Below are 21,337 nucleotides of genomic sequence, written 5' to 3'. Positions count from 1 at the left end.
TGAAAAAATGGTCATTAGAGCATTCCAAACTCCAGGACCAAACATTTGATCCAAACACAGGATCCTCATTGTTTTTGCTCCCTCTGTAAGCTACTGATATATCAACATTTTCTCTCCACTCAAACTCCCAGAAACAGTCAGAACATTTTTGCACAGCAGCTGAGGATAGACACAAAATCTGTCTAGATTAACTGGATAGGACTGAGTTTTGTTCATATATGCCACAAACTTGTTTTTACCAGATGGCTTTAGGTTTCTTTGTGCTGTGTTTACATCAGTTCCAGTTCACGGGCATCCCACAATACAGCTTAAGTACACAGTCTGTTATAAGTGCTGTATATTTACAGTGCATTATTGATATTTACAGTCAACAGTACACTGTAAATTTAGCTATGTAGTTTTCTAAACCAGGAATTACTTTCATTATCATTGTTGTCTAAGAAAATGTTTCAGGAATCAAAATGTGAATGTAGTGAGCAACAGGAGAAGGTATCCAGCATTATCCACTAAAACATGTGAAATATATGAGTTTGACTAACAGCATATTAACTTGAAATCTGGAAATCTGAAAACCGCACACACACACACACACACACACACACACACACACACACACACACACACACACACACACACAGCACATCCATAGCTATATCACTATGATATCTGTAAATATCACAACATTTATTAAGATTTCAAAATTGTTGCAGTGACATATAATTTGCTTCTGTTTGGAACAGGCTTTGTTCTAAACTGATTTTATATATTTTCCCCTCAGAACAGGGGAACAGCAGCTATTATAGTTTTGTTGTATTAATGTCAGTTGCAAGACATTATAAAAATAAATATTATATTTACAAGATGAAACTTGAATCCCAACCTAAGCATTTCTCTGATATCTCAGTCCATCAGAAAGCAGATTCACGCTTGAATCCTGCAGGTTGTTGGTACTCAAGTCAAGAGTTCTCAAACTTCAGGACTGGGAGCTGAGAACTCCGGACAGAGCTTCACAGTGTCCTGCACTGGGTTTGGTATCTCACTGGTCCTGCAGGACCACAGCTAATCTTGCAGCAGTGGGTAGCTATAAGTAGCTAGTGGGTCCTTGGAACTATTGTATTACGCTATGATGTTCAGGAAGTTGTATGTATTTCTTTGAAATGTGTCTTAGGGTTTTCTTTTAAAACTACTCTTCCTCATAATCATATAGTATTTGCACATGTACCAGAATAAATATCTTATTTTAATATTGCATTGTTAATCAAAGGTTAGTCACCAGGGGCACCTCCAGAATCTTTTCATAGGGGTGGCTGTATGGGGGCCACTAAAAATATTGGGGTGGCACACCAAAAGCAGAATTTAGAGTTTTTTTTATGCTGTTTTCAGAAATCGGAAATCGTGATGGACACAATACGAGTGACAAAAATTGTATATGCACGAATAACTAAGTTAATTTTTCAACTCATTGTAGGGTGTCTTCCTCTCTCTTGTGCTCACGTTTATTAAAATGACCAAAATAGGTCACTCTTGCCACCTTTACTTAAGCCTGAACCATCAGGAAATGGATGTATTGCAGTCAGTTCTCCTCCCTTTCTCGTTGTCAGTTGTTGTTGGGATGATGGCTGCTGCAAGTTGTGTTGCTATCCAGAGATGAGCAGAGGGAAGGAGAGGTTTGTCAGCAGAACATCCACTGATGTAGACTGAAAGTCCAGAGGAAGTCCACACCCACCTAGACCATCAAAGATGAACGCAACACGGAAGCCTGCAAAGCTGCACATTCCTGTTTCTTTGGCTTCAGTAAAGAGGGGATGAACAACTTTAAGCAAGCTAAAGCTTTTCTCTGTTATCAAATTTTGCTCTTTGAAAATGAATAAAATGTGAACTGGAAGTCCTGATTGGCTCTGTCTTTGGTCCAGTCCAGGGTGAACAACTAGGTTCCGATTGTTTTTCCATGTTTGATTATTGTTTCAGGTGTATTTAGTGTCCTGGATGCTGTTTCATTCTGTCTTACCGCATCTTCATCTTTGTCCTGTCCAGCCCCTTGACTTCAGTTTACACAAACACAGGTTTTGGAATAAAGAAGTAATAAATAGATGGATGAATTAGTGAATGAATTCTAGATAAAAGTATTAAACAGAAACATTCATTAAGGTTTTTTTGTACACTTTATATTATATAGTATACACAGTATAGTAAAATGGAATACAACAATATACAGGACATCACCATGTTTAACCAAACAGTACGAGAGTACAGAACATTACAATTGCTTCCCTTTGTTATGCCTTACGTTTTAATAAAGATGGTAGTTTTATTCACTTTTATTTGCCGGGTTTTCATTTGATGCCGTGTATATTTTTCTTCTTTTCTTCTTCGCTCTGCACATGTACCGGCACTAAATGTTGGACAATGCCCTTCACATAGACAGGAGAGTCCGACCCTTTTTGAAATCAGTTCATACTTTATTTACACAGAAAGAAACTGTGGTCAAACACCTGTGATTACACACACTATAAATATTACACAGATCATCAAATACAGACCTTGCTCACTCTCTAATTAAGTCAAACCATTGGTAGTACGTTGTTAATGTGGAGTAATTGTCCATAAATATGTCTTATTGTCTTTCATGCAAACACATTCATCACATCCAAATGGTCATTTCTGAACCTGTTCTCTGTCCCCTAAAAGAAAGGAAACACATAGTCTTGACTGTGGACCAAACCTGAACGAGCTTCATTATTTATTAATACATTTTTAATGACTCAGACCTAATTTCATAACATGAGACACAGAAACAAACACTAAATGTTATAAATGTAATTTGAATCGGGATAAATATTCAGATTCCATGTTTTCAAAGGTTCAAAAAGTTTGCTAATGAATAAAAAACACAGAATTATAAAAAACTGAAATTATAATCTGAACCAGCACAATTGTTATAAATAGATAAATAATTTTACACCATTAAAACTGAAATACAGATTTAAAGTTTTTTTTAATTAATTAATTTATTTTTGTAAAAACAATTGCAGAATTATTTATATATTTATTATATTTTAAATATAATTACATTTTTTAACTGATCTGGTTACTTTACTCAGTCAGATCTGGTCCCTGTTTTTGTTGAATATATTTAAACTCGCATGTCTTTCTTCTAGACTCTCGGTCAGTCCAAACAAAATGAATGAAAATATGAAAAATGTAAACGTTTATGTATATTTCGTTTGTATGCTGTATGTATTATGATATGATGACAGTTTACATTTTCAAACTGAAAGATTTCAGGTTGCGTTAATGGTCTGAAAAAATTCTTCTGCTTTTAAAAAAAAAGAACAAAAAAACCCTAAAAGTATGAAAGTTTCAAAATTTTAGATAAAAAAACAACACATCACAAAATGTTTTTTTAATATTAAGTTTAAAGCTTAAAAACAATATCATCTGAAATATCTTTACACAAAACTTAAAGCAGTCCAGCAGGCTCTGCAAGTTTCTGATGAGTCTCTTGTTTTCTTATGAATAAATCCTCCAATCACACGCCGTCTTATTTTCATGTGAGCTGCCTCCAGCAGATCCACTCAGACAAAGCTTTCCCTCATTTACTGCTGGATGAGCACCCTGAGCGTCATTTATCTTGGCCCTTCATATGTTGGTGGTGGAGTGTGTGGTGGAGAAGTTTTCCATGCGAAAACGAACCACATTTTCCGTGGGCGGCGGTGGGTACAGGAAGTAGCAGGTAAAGACTTTGCGACAGGCTTTGCGGAAGTTCTCAGACAGGAAGGCGTATAGGATGGGGTTAACACAGGAGTTTCCATAGGACAGGCAGTGGGACACGAGGCGGAAGACATAGGTGGCCTGGGTCAGGGGGAAAGTGCCGAACTCCGCCCACATGACGATGATGTGGTGGGGCATCCAGCAGATAGTGAAGACGGTGACGACCAGGAGGACCGTCTGAGCCGTCTGAAGGGAGAGATAACATGTGTGAATCTACAGGATGTAGTCGTACAGTATATCAGCACGCCCCTTTATACTCCAGCAGTAATCTCCTAAACTTATAAATACTTCACCAGTGCTCCATCATCACCATCACTCACCCAGTGACTTCTCCAACACTCCACATAGTCCACAAACACTCCCTAATCACTTTACAAATACTCTCCGAGCTCCCCACACATACTAAACCAAAACTCCATAAACATTGTGAATTCACTTTCCAAACACTTAGAAATATGCCCGACAAATATTGACCAAACACTCCTCAAAGATTCCTCAAATCTCCATTAATATTCCCCAGTATTATTCTCCAAAGTCCACCACCGCCACCACTCAAAGTAATCCTGTTATCCTTTCCTTATTTTCTGTATATACTTTTTCAGTGGTGGATGTTCATATTAAACATGGAAAAATATTTGAATGATGAGGCCAAAATATGTACAACTAATCTCTGCGAGCCAAGAGGTAAATGGACTTATATAGCATTGTTCTACTCTGAGCCAATAACAAGCCACTTCACCCATTTACACAAATATTCAGACAGCACTTTCTTATTATCACACACTCCAATGGATGCATCAGCGGTAATTTGGAATTTGGCATTTTTCCCGTTGATGCTTCAACTTGAGGATTGGAGGAGTCAGGCATCGTCAGCCCCCCACTTCCAGCTCAGGCTTCAGACTGCTCTGCACACTCACTTTCACACAGGTCTTCTATTGGATCTGCATGATGTCCTGGAGGGAGAATATTGTTAAAATGCCATCTCGGGCACATGCCTCTGACTGTGACCACAGCAGGCTGACTCACCTGTGGTTCAAAACCCTTTGTGAGGTGCAGCCAATCAGAAGAATTTTGACTTAAAGTGAGTGATAAACTGGAACAGCAGGGCAGCATAATTGCAGAATAAAATAACAAAAGCAAATCTATCCATGAATAAATGAATGAATGTTCTAGAAATGGGAATAATGGGTCCCCTTTTAAATGCTCATTAACTACAGTATGTTACCATTATATCTGTGAATCACTAGAATTACATTATTTTCCATATTTTCGTCTTTATTTTAATTCAGAGCTTTTGAGTGAAGTCTCTTAGTTTATTCCTTTCAGTTCTCAGAAATCTTTTATTTGGTGTGATTATTGCAAAGCAAACAATAAAAACTCCCTGAGCCTGTTTTTTTTTCCTGTTAAAATTCGATTCAGATAAATTCAATTTTATTTATACAGCGCCAAATCACAACAACAGTCACCTCAAGGAGCTTTATATTGTAAGGTAGACCCTACAATAATACATTCAGAGAAAAAACCCAACAATCATATGACCCCCTATGAGCAAGCACTTTGGTGACAGTGGGAAGGAAAAACTCCCTTTTAACAGGAAGAAACCTCCAGCAGAACCAGGCTCAGGGAGGGGCGGGGCCATCTGCTGCGACCGGTTGGGGTGAGAGAAGGAAAACAGGATAAAGACATGCTGTGGAAGAGAGTTTTTCCTTCCCACTGTCACCAAGTACTTGTCTGATTGTTGGGGGTTTCTCTGTATTATCATAGGATCTCTACGTTACAATATAAAACAGAAAATTAGTCTCCATATGACCATAACCAGCAAAAAAGTAACCCAAGACAGATCAAATATCTCTCTGCATCATCATGAGCGCATTACACTCAAACTCACCTGTCACCACTCATCCTGCTGGCTCCCCAGCTTATATTCCAGTGGTCCGCGATCACTCTTTGTCAGACTGTTTTTGTGTGTTTGACACAGTTATCTGCCTAGAGTTTTTTTTCTGGACTTTTTTTAGACCGCCAACTCAGCGTCAGCCCTTTTCTTATCATCCCAGTCTGTTTTGGGACTTTGAGTTTCCTCAGCTGTGATAGTTTATTTAAAATATCTTTTTGAAATGTACCAAAGACCTAAATATTGTTTCATGAACTATTTCTTAATCTGTACTTTACCCGTAAGATGGTTATGGGTATTTATTTTACCTTTCATGTTTCTTTATCTCTTGTTACTGTAGTCACTTGGAAACTAATGGAGATCAGAGTTTTGTCCTTTTTTGAGAACCAAGATTCAAACCGCGTGATGTTTCCAAGGGTCACAGGGTTAGGTGTGAATTAACCGTGTAAGGTCTACATTACCAAAACCGTAAGCTATCGCAAGTATTGGCAATCACAGGACAATAAATGCATCTTCTAACGACCACAAAAACCTAAAAAAAGTTTGTTTCTTTGTTTTTTAAAAATAAAAATCTGCAAACTTGGGGCTAGGAGATGATAACTATTAATTATTAACCGTCAGAAGGCAGGTCTGGACTTCAAAGACTCAGCCGATAATGCAGACACCGATCCTGCTCCACTTCACCTGCACTCGGTAAACACATCAGTTCACAGAGTGTCACTGTTTTATTGCTGAAATACTTCACAGCAGAAACTGAACATAGGCCTGATTATAAATGGAGGTTTAACAAGCTGTTCTCAAAGAAAATCTGCATTTTTTGTAAATCTTTGGCAATGAAGAACTGACTTTAAAAAAAATGAAAGTAATAATAGAAAAAGTGATAATTCATCCCCAGACACTTCATCCTGAAGTATATATGAGTTCAGTGTTTGTCTTAACAGCTTCAAACCAATTTTTTTGTTGTCATATTTTTACCGTGACTCATCTCCAAAGTCAGCACATCACATTTCCGCCCACAACCCTGGAACCGCACATTTATCCATACTCAGTTCATGTCAATATTTAATCTAATTAAAAAGCCTCTTCTCCCACACAGGCAGCTGCGATTTCACACTTCAGCTCGGCAACAAAAGCTTCTCAGCTCTCATTTATTACGCTTTCGCTCTCCCAAAAGTCCTCACTGCTTTGTCCCAGTTATGTCTGATTTTTTTTAAATGTGTTCACACTCACTTAGTATCCTGTCTACAAAGATTCTTCTATTATGCGCTCATTAAAATGTTCACTTGACTTGATTTCTACAAGTGTCCTGACTGTTCACAGTTTCCATGCTCTTTTCCATAAAAGGGTTGTTTTGTTCTTGTTTGTTCCCATGAAGTCTAATCCTGTTACAGACAGCACTTCATTTATCCTCCAAACTAAAGCACACCACTAATGTTTACATGGCTACACTTTCAGAAAGTGTTGCAAATTTCAAGCTGCAAAAAAACAAACATTCTTAAATTCCCTAAAGTGTCATTTTCTTTCCAGAAAAACTCCCACATGTCCTAAAATATTCTCATGTTGTAATCTCTGTCTGAGAGACCCAAAAATATTTGTTATGCTTGTTTTTAACGTCTGTCATAGTGTATATATACTATTACATTTGAAGATGATCATAACAAACATGGCCAAAATACTCCCTGAGAGCCAGAAGCTCAGGCTTCAGACTGCTTTGTTTCCACTCCTAGCTGCTGTCAATGAGGGCGGATATCTCTAATATGATCATCTCAGGCACACAGCTGTTCCTTTTTTTGTTTGAAAGAAGCACCAGTTAAAGGGAGCTAAAGCATCTTTCTTCAGACAGAAGATGACCTGAAAGCCTGAATTAAGGCCCAGTGTAACATTACAAGGATTACTTTGACCTGTAAATCAAGCAAAGCTGATCCAGCCAAGACTAAAAATGTGGAGCCTTTACGACTTTTGTGGGTTTAAGACAAGGCTGATGCAAAAGCAGGTGAGTGCGTTAGCTGATGGACACTGATAAAAAACGTAGAGCTTTATAATCCAAACAGAGTGGCCGACAGGTGATAGATGACAGTCTGTCCACTTCAGACGTACAAACAGACTCTGAGAGCTGAAAGCAAAAGCACCAGCTACGCTCACTTTTACAATTTCCACAACTGAGTCTCACAAAAATAAAATTTCTCTCAGGTGAAGGACAGAAGGATGGTGCTGGGCATCATCATGAGCTTCGTGTCAACAGGTTTCAGTTGTAGATTACAAATGTATTAGGCAGGTTCAATATGTCATAATTTCTCTGGATGATATCAATCTGTTTTGTTTTATCCATATGGGCAGTTCAAAAATTGCCTCTGCTCATGTCCAAGGATCCATCTGCCTAAGTTCTCTGAGCCAATCGGCTCATAGTTCCTGTCCTTTAAATATGCTGTGTTCTGTCACTGCCTGTCAGCTCATTCACAGATCGTGAATCTCCACCTCAGTCAGTTTGTCTCACCAAAAGTGCCCATTGCTTTGTCCGGGATTGTGCTCCATGATTGTGCTTTTCATCAGAATTCATAATAATGGATTGCATTTATATAGCGCTTTTCGAGACCCTCAAAGTGCTTTACAATTCCACTATTCATTCACACACTGCTGGAGGCAGCTACAGTTGTAGCCACAACTGCCCTGGGGCAGACTGACAGAAGCGAGGCTGCCATATCGCGCCATCGGCCCCTCTGGCCATCACTAGTAGACGGTAGGTGAAGTGTCTTGCCCAAGGACACACCGACCAGGAAGGACAGAGCTGGGGATCGAACCGGCAACCTTCTGGTTACAAAATGAGCTTCCTGAACCACGATCAGAAGGCAGCTGCGATTTCACACTTCAGAATCAGAAGCATTTAAATTTTACAGACGTAGGGGCTGTGAGCACATGGACAGTCCTCTCAATGCGTCATGGTAAATATAACTCCATACAATGTCAAATAACCACCAATGATGCACTGTAAGCTTTGCTAATTACTGATGCAAATGAATTTTTGGTGAATGGACTCCATCTCATAAACCTCTCAGTGCTTTGGTGCAATGCCTAGAAAGCTAACTCCTTTGCTTTGCAAACGTAGAATAAATGATGTGTGCTGTGTTTTTGTTAGTTCTACCACTCACCGACGAAACAACATCTGTCACCGAATTTTGTTATCTCTCGGCTGAATCCTGGGCTTCGGTGCAGCCGCCTCTCTTGGTTTGTTGGGCTCGGATGCCCAACAAACCGCGCTATAAAAGCATGCAACTAATGCATGCTTTTATAGCGCGAGGATGAAGATCAACCTGAGGCTGCTGACAGTGAGATTCATGACAGATTCATATGATGCCTTCAAATATCAACTAATTTTATATTTGAGCATTACAAGATGTATTCACTCATATATTTAACTTCTCCTCCATCACCATCAGGAGGCATCTGAGCCCAACAAACCACGCAGAGTCCTGATTTGAATATCACTGACTCAAAGCCAGCGCTAAAGCAGTCAACCCGGAAATCTCTTGAAGACACGGAGACAGAACAACTCCATAGAGGTGGCAAGACCCTTACAAGAAGAAGGAGACAGCTCATGAAGGTGTACTGTGGGGATCTGTTGCTGATTTAAAAGTTCACACAGCGAACACTGATTCGATTTAGTTTTTTCTCTCTTTACTGCATGAAGATCAATAAAAAACTATTCATCCTCAGGACTGTGGGCAGATGAAACTGACCAGCGACCGAGATGTCTGTGTTTCATTGTGTGAGACTGAAGACAACAGCTGACTGCGTGTCTGACAGCGAGGCTGGAAAGGGAAAAAAGCACGTCCTCCAAGATGATCTCAGTTCCAAAGTAATCATGCCGGGTCTTCTTGATTTTTAAACTATTGTTTTGAAATCGTTGTTTTTTGCAGCTAAATCTGCATCGTAAATTTTTACTGCAGTCTTACATGAAGAGATGAGACTAAGCACTCAACCTGAACATCAGCTGAAATACTATACTGTTTATATGGAAACAATCTCTCTGTTTTCAGCTGCATTAAAGTTTGCACAACCTTTCTAAAAGGTTGTATAATTAAGAAGCCTCATGTCCACTGCATGCTCAGAGTCTGAATATGGACACACTGGATACTATTTTAAAGAGCTGTTGGACTGATGTATTTTTCTTTATAACAGTAACGCTGGCAAGTTGAGAGCAACAGATCAGACTCACTAATGCCGCCCACAAAACAACAGCATTTTGACAAAACTGCACTAAATGGTGCCCAGATGGAAAATCTCAGCTGATTGCTTAATATGGATTTGAGGACTTTTCCAAGTAGTATTTTGAAAACGTTGTTTGGTATGCTAACCACTGCAGCATGCTTGCCTCACAGCAAGAAGGTCCTGAGTTCAGTTCCACCATCAGGCCAGGATCTTTCTGTGTGGAGGTTGCATGTTTTCCCTGTGTTTGCGAGAGGTCTCTCCGGGTACTCTGGCTTCCTCCCACCGCCCAAAGAAATGCAGTTAGTGGGGTTCACACCTAAATTGCCCATAGGTGTGAATGTGAGTGCAAATGGCTGTCCATCTGCGACAGACTGGCGACCTGTCCTGGGTGTACCCCACCTCTCGCTCGAAGAGAGCTGGGAAAGGCTCCAGCCAACACGCGACCCTGAATCGGACAAGAGGATGGACGGGTGGATGGATTCTATTTCACAGGATGGATGGATTCTTATTTCATAAGTTGATGCAAATATTTGTAAATTCAAACAAACTAATGTAGTCCGGATGGAAAGCACTGAAAGGTGCCAAGTTTCCAGCCCCTTATTTAATTTCAAACACAATAAATTCACAGGTGTTCTTTAGTCATTCAAGGCGTTGTTATATTTTATTACTTGGTTTTATTGTCTTTCTTGTTTGTGTGAATTCATATGATGTTTCTGCTCTCACACTTTAATCAAGTGTGTTATCTAACCATCTCACACCAGCGTAAAACCTTGCACAAATATTGTAACAGGAAAGAACTGATGAAAGACTTCTTTGTTTATTTATGCTTATTTTGGGTGTTTCACATATTTCTGACCACATGTTGTATGTATATAAATATATATATATAGATATGTATATATACATATATAAGTGTGTGTGTGAGTCTCTGTCTGTCTGTCTGTGTGTGTGTTTACATCATATGTGTGCAGTGTTGGGGAGTAACAGAATACATGTACCGCCGTTACGTATTTAGAATACAAAATATGAGTAACTGTATTCCGTTACACTTACCATTTAAATAGCTGGTAATCAGAATACAGTTACTTTGTTGAAATAAATAGAATACACCGCGGTCATCTCCGGTTTCATATGTTAGCCTATCCCCTCTCTATGCCTTCTCCAATTTTGATGATTAAATGCATTTGAGTGCAGGTTTAGCTCAGTTGGATGAGCATGCGGTCATATGTCGCATGCCTGAGGTTTCGAGTAGGACCCGCGGCCCTTTTTTTAATGTTTTATTTTAATTTTTTTTGTACTCAATTTCCATCTGGGGTTAATAAAGTTTCTCTTATTCTGATTGCTGGAAACTCAAACAAAACACGCAATAAGAGGCTCTAATGTAAGCATCCTGTTAATGTTGGTGGTGTCAGTTACACAATGGACCCAGAGCCAGCAGTGACGGGCAGACCCGCTGCCCGCATAGCCGGTCCAGTTGCTGGGCCAGATGCTTGCGGAGATCATGGCAATACATAAAGAGCAGGCGGCGATGCAGAGAGCAGAGATTTGCAAACTGCAGTACCCAGCCAAGCACCAGACCCAGGCATTGAAGAGGATGGATGGACTGTGCCCCCCCTCTCTAAGGGGTGCCTAAGAAATAGTACTGAAAGCTATCTATATCTGAGGCCTTAGAAACTTCTATCCCTCTGGTATACCATAGAGATAGAAGCTAGGAAAATAAACCAGATGTTCTCCACTGAACCATCCATGGTGAATCCAAGGGGAATAGTATGATAACAACCCCACCAGATGCTCTTACAGAGCAATACTGTAAGAGCATATGGGAGGAGGAGCAACCACATCGGAATGTCATTCGGACTAGAGACGTGTAGTCGGATGGTAACAGAGAGAAGGAAGGTAGCCAGAACTGAGGGGACTGCACTACCCAGAAACCTACATTACAGACATCGAGGACAGCTGCAAGTGGCTGGGAATAGGCAAATGAAGACCATGAAGAGGCCGCAAGGAAAGTCGCACCCACCAAAATTCTGCAGAGAATAATGCAACTTCTGAGGAGTGAGCCGTAGGGGAAGAACACGATCCAGGCAATCAACACCTACGCCCTGCTGGTGATCAGGTACCCTGCTGGGATAGTCAGCTATCCAAGCTGGCCAGCCACTGACATCAAGACAAGAATGTTTTTCACCATACATGGAGGGTTTCATCAAAAGTCCAGCACCCTGAGACTGTAGGGTAAGCGTAAAAAAGATTGGCCAAGGACTAGTGAGTGTCAAAACCACTATGCAGGATGAAACAACAAAGATCTATAAGTACAACAGAAAGATGGCCACAACTGATAGTATGCTTAGTGAATATCTCAGACAGCAGAACCCCAAGAAAGAAGAGGAGCAAGAAGACGAACCATCATGGAAGGACAGGCCCCTGCATGGCATGTACCCCCGGCAGAGAGAAGAAGGGGCTAATATCGAGAAATCCTAACAATGGCTGGATAAAGATGGACTGAAAGATAACACAGAGGCACTAATTATGGCAACACAGGATCAAGATCTAACCACAAGATTCATAGAGACTGGGATGTACAACCCCAGGCAGGACCCCAGAAGAAGGCTGTGCAAAGATACCCCAGAGACAATTCATCCACACAGAACTATAGGGTGTAAGATGCTAGCAGGCAGGGCATACATGGAGCACCAAAACCAAGTGGCTGGTATAGTATGCAGGAACATCTGTGTCAAATATGGCCTGGAAGTCCCGAAGTTTAAATTAGTTCTACCCCTTGGGTTGTTGAGAATGACCGAGGCAAGATCCTGTGGGACCAGTTTGTACCAGATACAGAGGTACAAACTGGTGAGGGCTAACCAGTTGGACATAGTAGTGGTGGACAAGCAGAGGAAGACATGATAACAACATCAGGAAGAAGGAACATGAAAAGTTCAAGAAGTACCAAGGACTGAGAAAGGGGCTTGAGAGATGTGGAGGGTGATGGCAAAAGTGGTCCCCATGGTGATCTGAGCACTCGGGACAGTGACCCTCAAACTGGGCTATTGGCTCCAGCGGATCCCAGGAACGTCATCCAAAGTATCTGTCCAGAACAGCGCAGGACCCTCAAGGTCCAAGTCCTCTGGTTGACTTGGGTCTGGTGGATCCGAGCTTGAAGGGTAAAGACCGTCCACAGGGCGAGCTGGGATATATTTATATATATAGCAGTATGTCCTCACAAAGAACTCAGCTGACTGGTGTTTCCGTGGCATTGAAACATCAATCTGACGTGAGCGCTTACATAATTGTTATCAGTGTTATGGTGTCTCTTGTTTCCACAGAGGATGAAACTGGTGTGAATGAAGGCCCAACATTTCTCTCCTCTTCAGACTTTGTGGGAATCTCCTCTATTCTTAGTCCTGTTGTCTAAATATTTACCCAGTAGCGTTTATTCCTGCTCCACTGACCCGAGAAGCAGCAGATACTTTGTTGTAAATTGTCTGCAGCTAACGTCTCTCTGATCTGTTGGTACGGGAGATCTGCACACTGTCGCCTGCCACCTAAGACTAAGTAACTCAATCTTGAGGCTTGTCGCCCACACCTGCCATGTTAAACTTCTCCTACTGCTCCACAGTTGTCACACTCTGGACAAACTATGACCTACATGATGGGGCAGGTGAGCTAACACAACTGAGCTGCTGGCTGAAAAGGTTTGGCCATCATAGTGATGTTTAATCATATTATATTGATTTTTTCTTTTTCCCTCGGTGGCTTTAAACCTGAGGTTCCATATTAAGCAGACCAAAACATAAATTTTATATAGAATAACAAAAATCAACTTCATATTAGTTTCAAATACCTCTCCACCCTTATAATGGTGTGATGGGGGTGTACTTGCTCAAGTAATCCCAAGATCAATATTGCTGGTGACAAATGCCCCTGGCAGGGTCTCTGAAAGCAAAGAGATGGCAATCTGAAAAAGGAGACATAGCCCCCTCACAGAGCCATGCCTGGTAAAGACGCTAACTGGCCCGCCTCCAGCAAAGACAAAAGACATTCAGAGTTCTTCAGCGTGACAGAAAACTGATGTTCAACTACAGATTTAATCACTTTAATATTTTAATACAAAAGAAAGAAGTCCAATTAAAAAAAAAAAATTCTTTTTTTTCTATAAAGAAATGCTGATTTGATTTGGGCTTAAATTCTAAGAAATAAATGTGTAAAATTACAGAAACAGATCTATTAGCACATTGCGCAGACTGTCCCGTAATCCAAAATCAGACATTTTTTAACTGGCAGAATCTGTATTTTGTTTTGCTTTTTGTTACTGTGAAAATATACATTTTTTATGGTACATAGTGAAAAAACACAAATTTTCTGATATTTAATTGTTTATCTATTACTGATTTATTTTGGCTTAGTATGAAATGCTTGCGGGGAGGTCCACCAGATCTAAGAGAAACAGGTGTTGTCTTACACCAGACTCTTCACTCTAGCAACTCAGATGTTGTTTCAATACAGGACTACAACTTATTGTAGAGAAGATAAAAAGCTGTTACTAAGCTAATGGGTTGATCACCCATTGGGGGGGGGGGCTGGAGCCTATCCCAGCTGTCTTAGGGTGAGAGGCAGGGTACACCCTGGACAGGCCGCCAGTCTGTCGCAGGGCTAACACAGAGAGATAGACAACCATTCACACCTAACCCCACTAATTGCATGTCTTTGGACTGTGGGAGGAAGCCAGAGAACCCACGCAAACACGGGGACAACATGCACCAGAAGAGATGCTCGAGATGGGCAAGGTTTCCCCACATTTCAAATGAATGCGGTTCCTTTCTACCACTACTGTTAAACATTTTAGTTTGTGAAGCACTTCTATGTGATAAGCACCAGAGTTATAAGCATATACATTTCTAAAAACAAATTATATGCAAAAACAAAAAAAGTATTTGCTGATAAAACAAGATGGCTACATGTGCATTCAGGTAGGCGCCACTTTATTTTGTTTTGGTTTTTTAACTACCCTCTCCACTTCATCCCTGTTTCAGCTTCATTATCTCCTGAACTGAGCTGTGTTTCCTGTAAGAAAAACAGATCAAGGTTCAAGCTCTGCTCACTTCAGCTCTGCTAATGCTCCTTTTCTTATCTCTCCTTTAAACGTAACTGTTCTCAAACTCTCCATGTAGCTCAGCGAGAGAAAGAAGACAGAGAGGACAGTGCCAAGAAAAAAAGACCACCTTCAGTGCCAGCTGCTATTGTTTTAGAGGAGCTCATTAGTTTTAGTCAAAACCTTTTAAGATGAGCCAGTTCTTCATAACGAACCTGTTTCCTTATTTTTATTAATGAACCTGTTTACATTCTGGGAGAGAAAAAAAAACATAGCCTGCAGCCAAAAGTTTCATATAAAATAACTGATTTCCTACGGTTAATACAGCTGCCAATCATCCTGTTACTGGGAATCCTCCTCCAGGATCTTTTCATCTTAACAGTAACAGTGTTCAAACAGCCTGCTGGTGCTCGTTTTCAGTTTTGACTCTCTGATCAACAATCGTTCCTGCTTCCCTGTCTGCTGTCTTTATTTTCATCCACAGGTTGCCTCAAAATTATCAGAGTTCCTCAACCCTAGTTTCATTTTTTCCTGTATGGTTTGATAATACTGTGCACGGCACTGGCTTGCTGCTGTACCAGTACCAGACCCATAGTCCCCACCAGTTTGGATCAAAGTTTACTTATAGAAAACAGCAAGCTGTCTTTCCAACACCTCATTTAAAATAAAAGCCGGAACACCTGCAGTTCTCTCGAGAAAAGCCAGGGTGGCCTTTTTAATTCGCGAGCCATATGTAATGGATTTACAACTGAGTGATTCTTCCACAGAAGGTAATCGTATGCTTGGTCTCCCTGCATGCAGCGCAGCACAGAAGGAAGAAGAGACCCTTACTTTTTTTTTGGAGCGCTCAGACTTCTTGGACATGTTCTTCATTTTTTTATGGAGATGAAATAAAATCTGGAGAGAAAAAGCAGGGCAGACAGATTAATTTTGAAGGAAATACTTCTTAATGGTTTATTAAAAACTGATCAACTGGTCTGTAAACAGCAAATGCATCAATGGGGTCAACTTGTACTCATATCAGCAGCTGAAGGTTAAAGTTACACAGTTAGTTGCCAGCTGGAGGAAGTCACAGGCCACACCAGAGGACTTTTATTGTGACAGTCGGCTGTTACATAAACACAAACTGACTCTGTGCTACTTCAGCTTGACACTTTTATCTGATAAGTGACTTTAACCATGAAAAAAATCCAAATAAATGAACCTGGAATTTATTATGAATTTATTTATTAATTAGTTCCCTGGTAACCGAATCACAGCTCGAATTAATGCACACTGGCATCTTTCAGGAAGCAACAGAAATGTTCATTTTAAATCTGTTTTATCTAATCGCTTTGCCAATAAAATAAATACATTTTTCACATTCCAGTAGCAAGCTGGGATTGGTTCCAGCCCCCCTGAGAACCTGAAGGGGATAAGTTGATGGAAGGACGGACTTATGCTTATTTAATACTTATTTGTTTATAAGTTTTGTTTGTTTATTAAATAAGAGAGAGCAAATGGTTAACCCATCAAAATTGAATTTATATGTAAAATTAATATATTTGTATTATTTTTTTATTAACCAGCGCAAACGCGTTCAGAGATTTTTCTTTGGCTGGATTCCAGACTTTTATTAGCAGAAAATGTGATTAATTGCGTTTTAAAGCAATTAATGAATGAATCAGAAAACATTTTACACGTAAACTGATAATAACTGCTACAGGTATCGCTGAAGGGTTATTTATGACTGACTTATAACAGATCAGCTTTGACACTCACAGATCTCTGACCGGAACAGTCTGATCATAAATTTAAATGCAGAGGGTGGATATTAAACGGATTATCAGGGGTCTAGGGGGCTGATGTTTTTACTGCCTGGTTTACAGAAAATGAATCAGATTTGATGGTAAGTTTTATTTAAATGAAACAGTTGGGAAGACGAATAGTTAACCTCTGGGAAATGTCTCCATAATCATTACGATGAACCAAAAACTTCTTACCTGCATCTGGTGCGTTTATTCTGAAACTTCCGCTGGGTATTGTGTATGATGTTATCATAGTTTGTTCATATCGGTTTATCACATGTGACCCACATTAAGCTGACCTAGTGAATTTGTTTTATTCTGAAGCCCCACACCGGTGCTGGTGAGTGCGCGCCTCACGCGCGTTTTTACGCACAGCTTTTATGATCTGCAGGACTTTGTGCACGGCCTTTGAACCTTCTGCTCTGTTCTTAATGCCTGTTTTACTGCAGCTGGGAGTCAAACATTACCCCGTTAAATGCCCACTATTTTAGACTGACCTTAGTATAACAGCAGCTGATGAGGAGCAGCGGTAGCAGGTACCCCAACACCAGGAGGGTCACTTTGTAGGCGTTTTTGGAGGCTCCGGCCCAGTCCTCCCAGCAGAAAGTTCCGTTGTGGTAGCTAATGAGGCCCTGGTGCTTGGCCACCGGCACCGAGCACACCAGAGACATCGTCCAGATGACGCACAGCCCTGCCAGTGCGTTCCTTGGGCTCCGGACGCTCAGAGATTTGTTGGAGCGCACCACGGCAATGTAGCGGTCCACAGACATGGCCACGAGCGTGAAGATGCTCACAAGCATGTTGACGGTGAAGATGTAGTGTACAAACGTACAGAGGAAGGCCCCGAACACCCACTCCGGCAGAGTGTAAATGGTGGCTTGGAAGGGCACGCAGAAGAGCAGGAAGCCGAGGTCCGCCACGCTCAGGTTCAGGATGAAGATGTTGGTCGGGCTGAGGGAGCGCCTCCCAACTCCTCCTCCACTTCCACCGCCGCCTCCCCCACCTGCGCTGTACCCCACCTTCCCTATCACTACTATCACTAGAATGTTCCCCACCACCCCCAACACGAAAATGAGCCCGAACACCACCGGCACAATCACCGACTCCGGTGTGTGTCCGCCGTCCACTGACTGATTGAACTCGGGGAGGTCAGGCACGGAGCAGGAGTCGTTTTCCGACAGCGCCATAGTGGGGCAGCTGGAGGGTTAGAGGTGCAGAGAGTGACAGGCTGACACAAAGACCAGCTCCATGATCCCGATCAAACACCTCCAGCAGCGGAGTCAGCGGAGACTCTGAGGACTCCTGGAAACACTGCAAGTTTAGGGAAACATTGAAGGCTGTTTCCTGTCCGGGGACTTCAAAGTAAAGCCACTTTATTCACAAGCTAGTCCTCTATTTCTTACTTTTATTTGTGTTAATAAAGAACCTAGATGTTCAGCAGTGAACAAAGCACCTTTACTTCATCTTGAGAAAGAACAGAACAAAACAACTTACCTGCCCGTCACTGAGAACCAGAGCACATAAAACAGTATTAGAGTGAAAGCACATAAAGCAGGTGAAATTTTACATCTTAAAGATGTCAACAGATTCATTTAAAAGCTCAGGAGACATTTAGTTAATTGAAATTATTTATAAAACAAACAACGGAAAGTTCACTTTTTAGGGATTAGTGCAAATAAAAATAAAAATAAAAAAGCTCCAATGCAGTGTGTGTGGAAACATTTTATAAAGCTCAAGCAACACTTAAAAAAAATTATGGAACAATTATTATTTACATCAGATGCATATTTTTAAAGATTTGTGTCCTAGAGATTAATGTCACTTTTTAGCATGTTTTCATATAGAGACTAAAGTGCATGGCATTTGTTGTTGTTGTTATTTTATTTTCTTGTATCATAGGTTTCTGGTCACTTTATATAGTTAAACGCTATGAGTGTGGAGTGTAAGAGTTCGACCTTCTGCAAAAATGAGCAGGAATGAAGCTGAACTACTGAGAGTTGATTTAATATTTTGTGCTTTTTTCCTCATTAATTTTTGGTCCATTTTTGGATCTGCTCATGTTTATACAATATTGATTCTGTTTAATGTTCTTTGATAGGTTTAAAGTGCATTTTTATTGATTCACTTCTGTTTTTCTCTCCCGGTAACTAACAGAATATCGGTAAACTGCGTTTTGTGATGTTTCTCTTCCTCAAAACTTTCTGCATCGCTCCCAGCTGTCTTGACCAACGAGGCTTTTATTTTGTTGAGCAATTTGTTTGCCATTTCCCGTTCAGAAGTTTTGAGGCGTGTCTCAAGTTCAATTTATTTCGATGGCACTTCGTACACGCTGAGCTCTTACTGTCTGCTATGAGTCATCACAGCGTTTCATTCATGTCAATATTTAGTTTAAAACACGAAGATAAAGTTTCTGTGAGTCTAAAATCGGAGTATATCAGATCACTTTGCTTATACTTATACTTCTAAACTCGGTTACACTAAAATCCTCTCGTGCTGATAAGTCTGACTGTGGATCATTGCACGCACAGATTATGTTTTATCTGGTGAGATAACATTATCACATATTACATCACATATTTTCTTCGAGTGCTTCTCAGCCTGCAGTCTTTACTGAAAGACTTTTGAGAAAAAGTACTGTTCTGCTTCAGAGCAGCACACCTGTGCTCAGGATGGTGTGGAGAACTAAGTAGGAACTATGGCCTGTTAATAATACATATTTAAAACCAACCACTTTATTAAGAACACATACCCAGTCTAATGAAATCCAAAACAACAACACAGATTCCAATTTTATTCTTTTATGCTCATTAAAGTTGCAGTAGGAGGTGGTTCACTGCATTACATGATATTGAAAAGTGTTCCTAATATTTTGCCTAGTATAATAAACGTGTAACCCAGGTTAAAACCCGTTGATGAATCAACAGATCACTTCCTCTGGCTTTGCCTCATTACTTATGAACCTGTTTGGTTTCTGCTACCTGGTGCTCTGAATGGGTCAGTTACCATTTTACATTATGTAATAGTTTACCAGCCTAGCTAGTGCTGTTTATGTTAAATGCACACAGATATTGTTGTGTTATTAAGTTTTTTTTTGAATGCTTTTATACTGATACTTTTATACAGCTTATAAGATTATATTTGCACAAAACTTTGAATTTTAATGTTGTGTAACATCAATCAGTAACTGTTACTTGGGACTGAGTTGGTCAAGCATGAGGAACATCATGGATAGATTTTACAGAAAATGTAAAATAATTGGTGGAACTTTTAAAGGAGATAAACAAAACTAAACTTAAGTTGTTGTGCTAACATATAACTAAGTAATAAACTAACTGCTCAGATAAACTCATCTAACATCCAAGAGAAGAATGGGAGCTTGTATACTTGTTGATCAGATAAACTTGAGCACATAGTGGTGACACACATTAATACATGATCTGATTAGCAAAAACTAGATAAAATAACTTCCTGTTCAATTATTACTTCCACTTAATGGTTATTAAACCCAAAATATCTAAATAACTAAGTCAAATGATAGGAACAACATATTTAAAGTAACTAGTTTCATCATCTCTTCCACTCATGATATCTCAAAAACTGGAACGATCCAATCAGCACTTCATGTATTTAATAGCCAGTACAAATCTGCTCATTTCACTTCCTCAGCAGCTGTACACCCCAGTGCAAAGAAAGCAAGAGAAAGAAATTAAGACAAAATAAGAAAGTAGTTCAGCAGACCTGGACCTTTAATTAAAAGTGTGCACCCAAAATATAACTAAAGTGTTTTCAGAGGTTAAGCATTATGGTTAAGGATACGCCTGCCCAGAAAAGTCACTGTGCCCCTTCAACTGAATTCTGTGCTTCAACTATAACTTACATTAATTCATACAATTTGATCATGAAAACCTTCAACACACATACCACAGATTAGTTATTGCAGTGCAAGCTCAGTTTAATTATTCGGTTCACAGTAGTTTAGCACTTCTTTGGCTATCGCAGTGAGCAGCATGACTCATGAGGACATTGAACGGGTGGGCCTGTGCAGGTCCCGCTTTGGGAAGTACCCCTCATGTTTCTTTGACACTAAAAAGAGCTCATTCATAATTTGTTCAGCTAGTTTTAAAGAATAATGCTACTAAAAACTGGCAAACAAATGGAAAGGAAATGTGTTGAGGACATTCTGCACTCATAATCAACTGTTCTAGTGTGTGGTGGGTTCACTGATCTTCTTCTGCGAAGAAAATGTTTCTCCTGTTTGTCGTGACTTTGCAGCAACTGTTAAATTTACTTGAATCTGTAACATGAAATCAAAGATCATGTGTCATTTATGTGCGTTGGAAAATTGGTTTTATTTAAATGAACTGGTTTTAACTGGGCATTTATTTATCTTGGGCGTCTAAATGAGCCTACCACTTATGAACTGGGCTTTAAAATCTGGCAAATCCCACTTCCTGAAGTCACTGTTCTGCTAATTAAAACTGAAAATGTGGAAGCTTTGAGAAGTTGCTGCAGAGCTGTATTGCTTTCCTGATAAAGTTGACGCGTGTCACAGGTGACAGAACGGGGAGAGGCAGCGCCAGCATAACAGATTAATTT

At 40.2% G+C, this 21,337-nt stretch overlaps 1 protein-coding gene across 1 annotated transcript; it reads right to left on the bottom strand.

The window, feature by feature from the left end:
• Window positions 1-2,241: 2,241 nt before the first annotated feature.
• Window positions 2,242-18,032, bottom strand: galr1b (galanin receptor 1b). The gene is made up of 3 exons (XM_031743688.2): window positions 17,239-18,032; window positions 15,786-15,851; window positions 2,242-3,957 (listed from the first exon to the last, which is right to left on the bottom strand). Exons 1-3 carry the CDS (start codon window positions 17,926-17,928, stop codon window positions 3,640-3,642), a joined length of 1,074 nt encoding a protein of 357 aa, XP_031599548.1. The 5' UTR covers window positions 17,929-18,032; the 3' UTR covers window positions 2,242-3,639.
• Between the last annotated feature and the right edge of the window lie 3,305 nt (window positions 18,033-21,337).

Source organism: Oreochromis aureus, linkage group 1 (assembly GCF_013358895.1).
Source record: "Oreochromis aureus strain Israel breed Guangdong linkage group 1, ZZ_aureus, whole genome shotgun sequence".
NCBI classification, from domain to species: domain Eukaryota; kingdom Metazoa; phylum Chordata; class Actinopteri; order Cichliformes; family Cichlidae; genus Oreochromis; species Oreochromis aureus.
The sequence above is the reverse complement of the archived record's forward strand: the minus strand, read 5'-3'. Positions and strand labels throughout refer to the sequence as shown.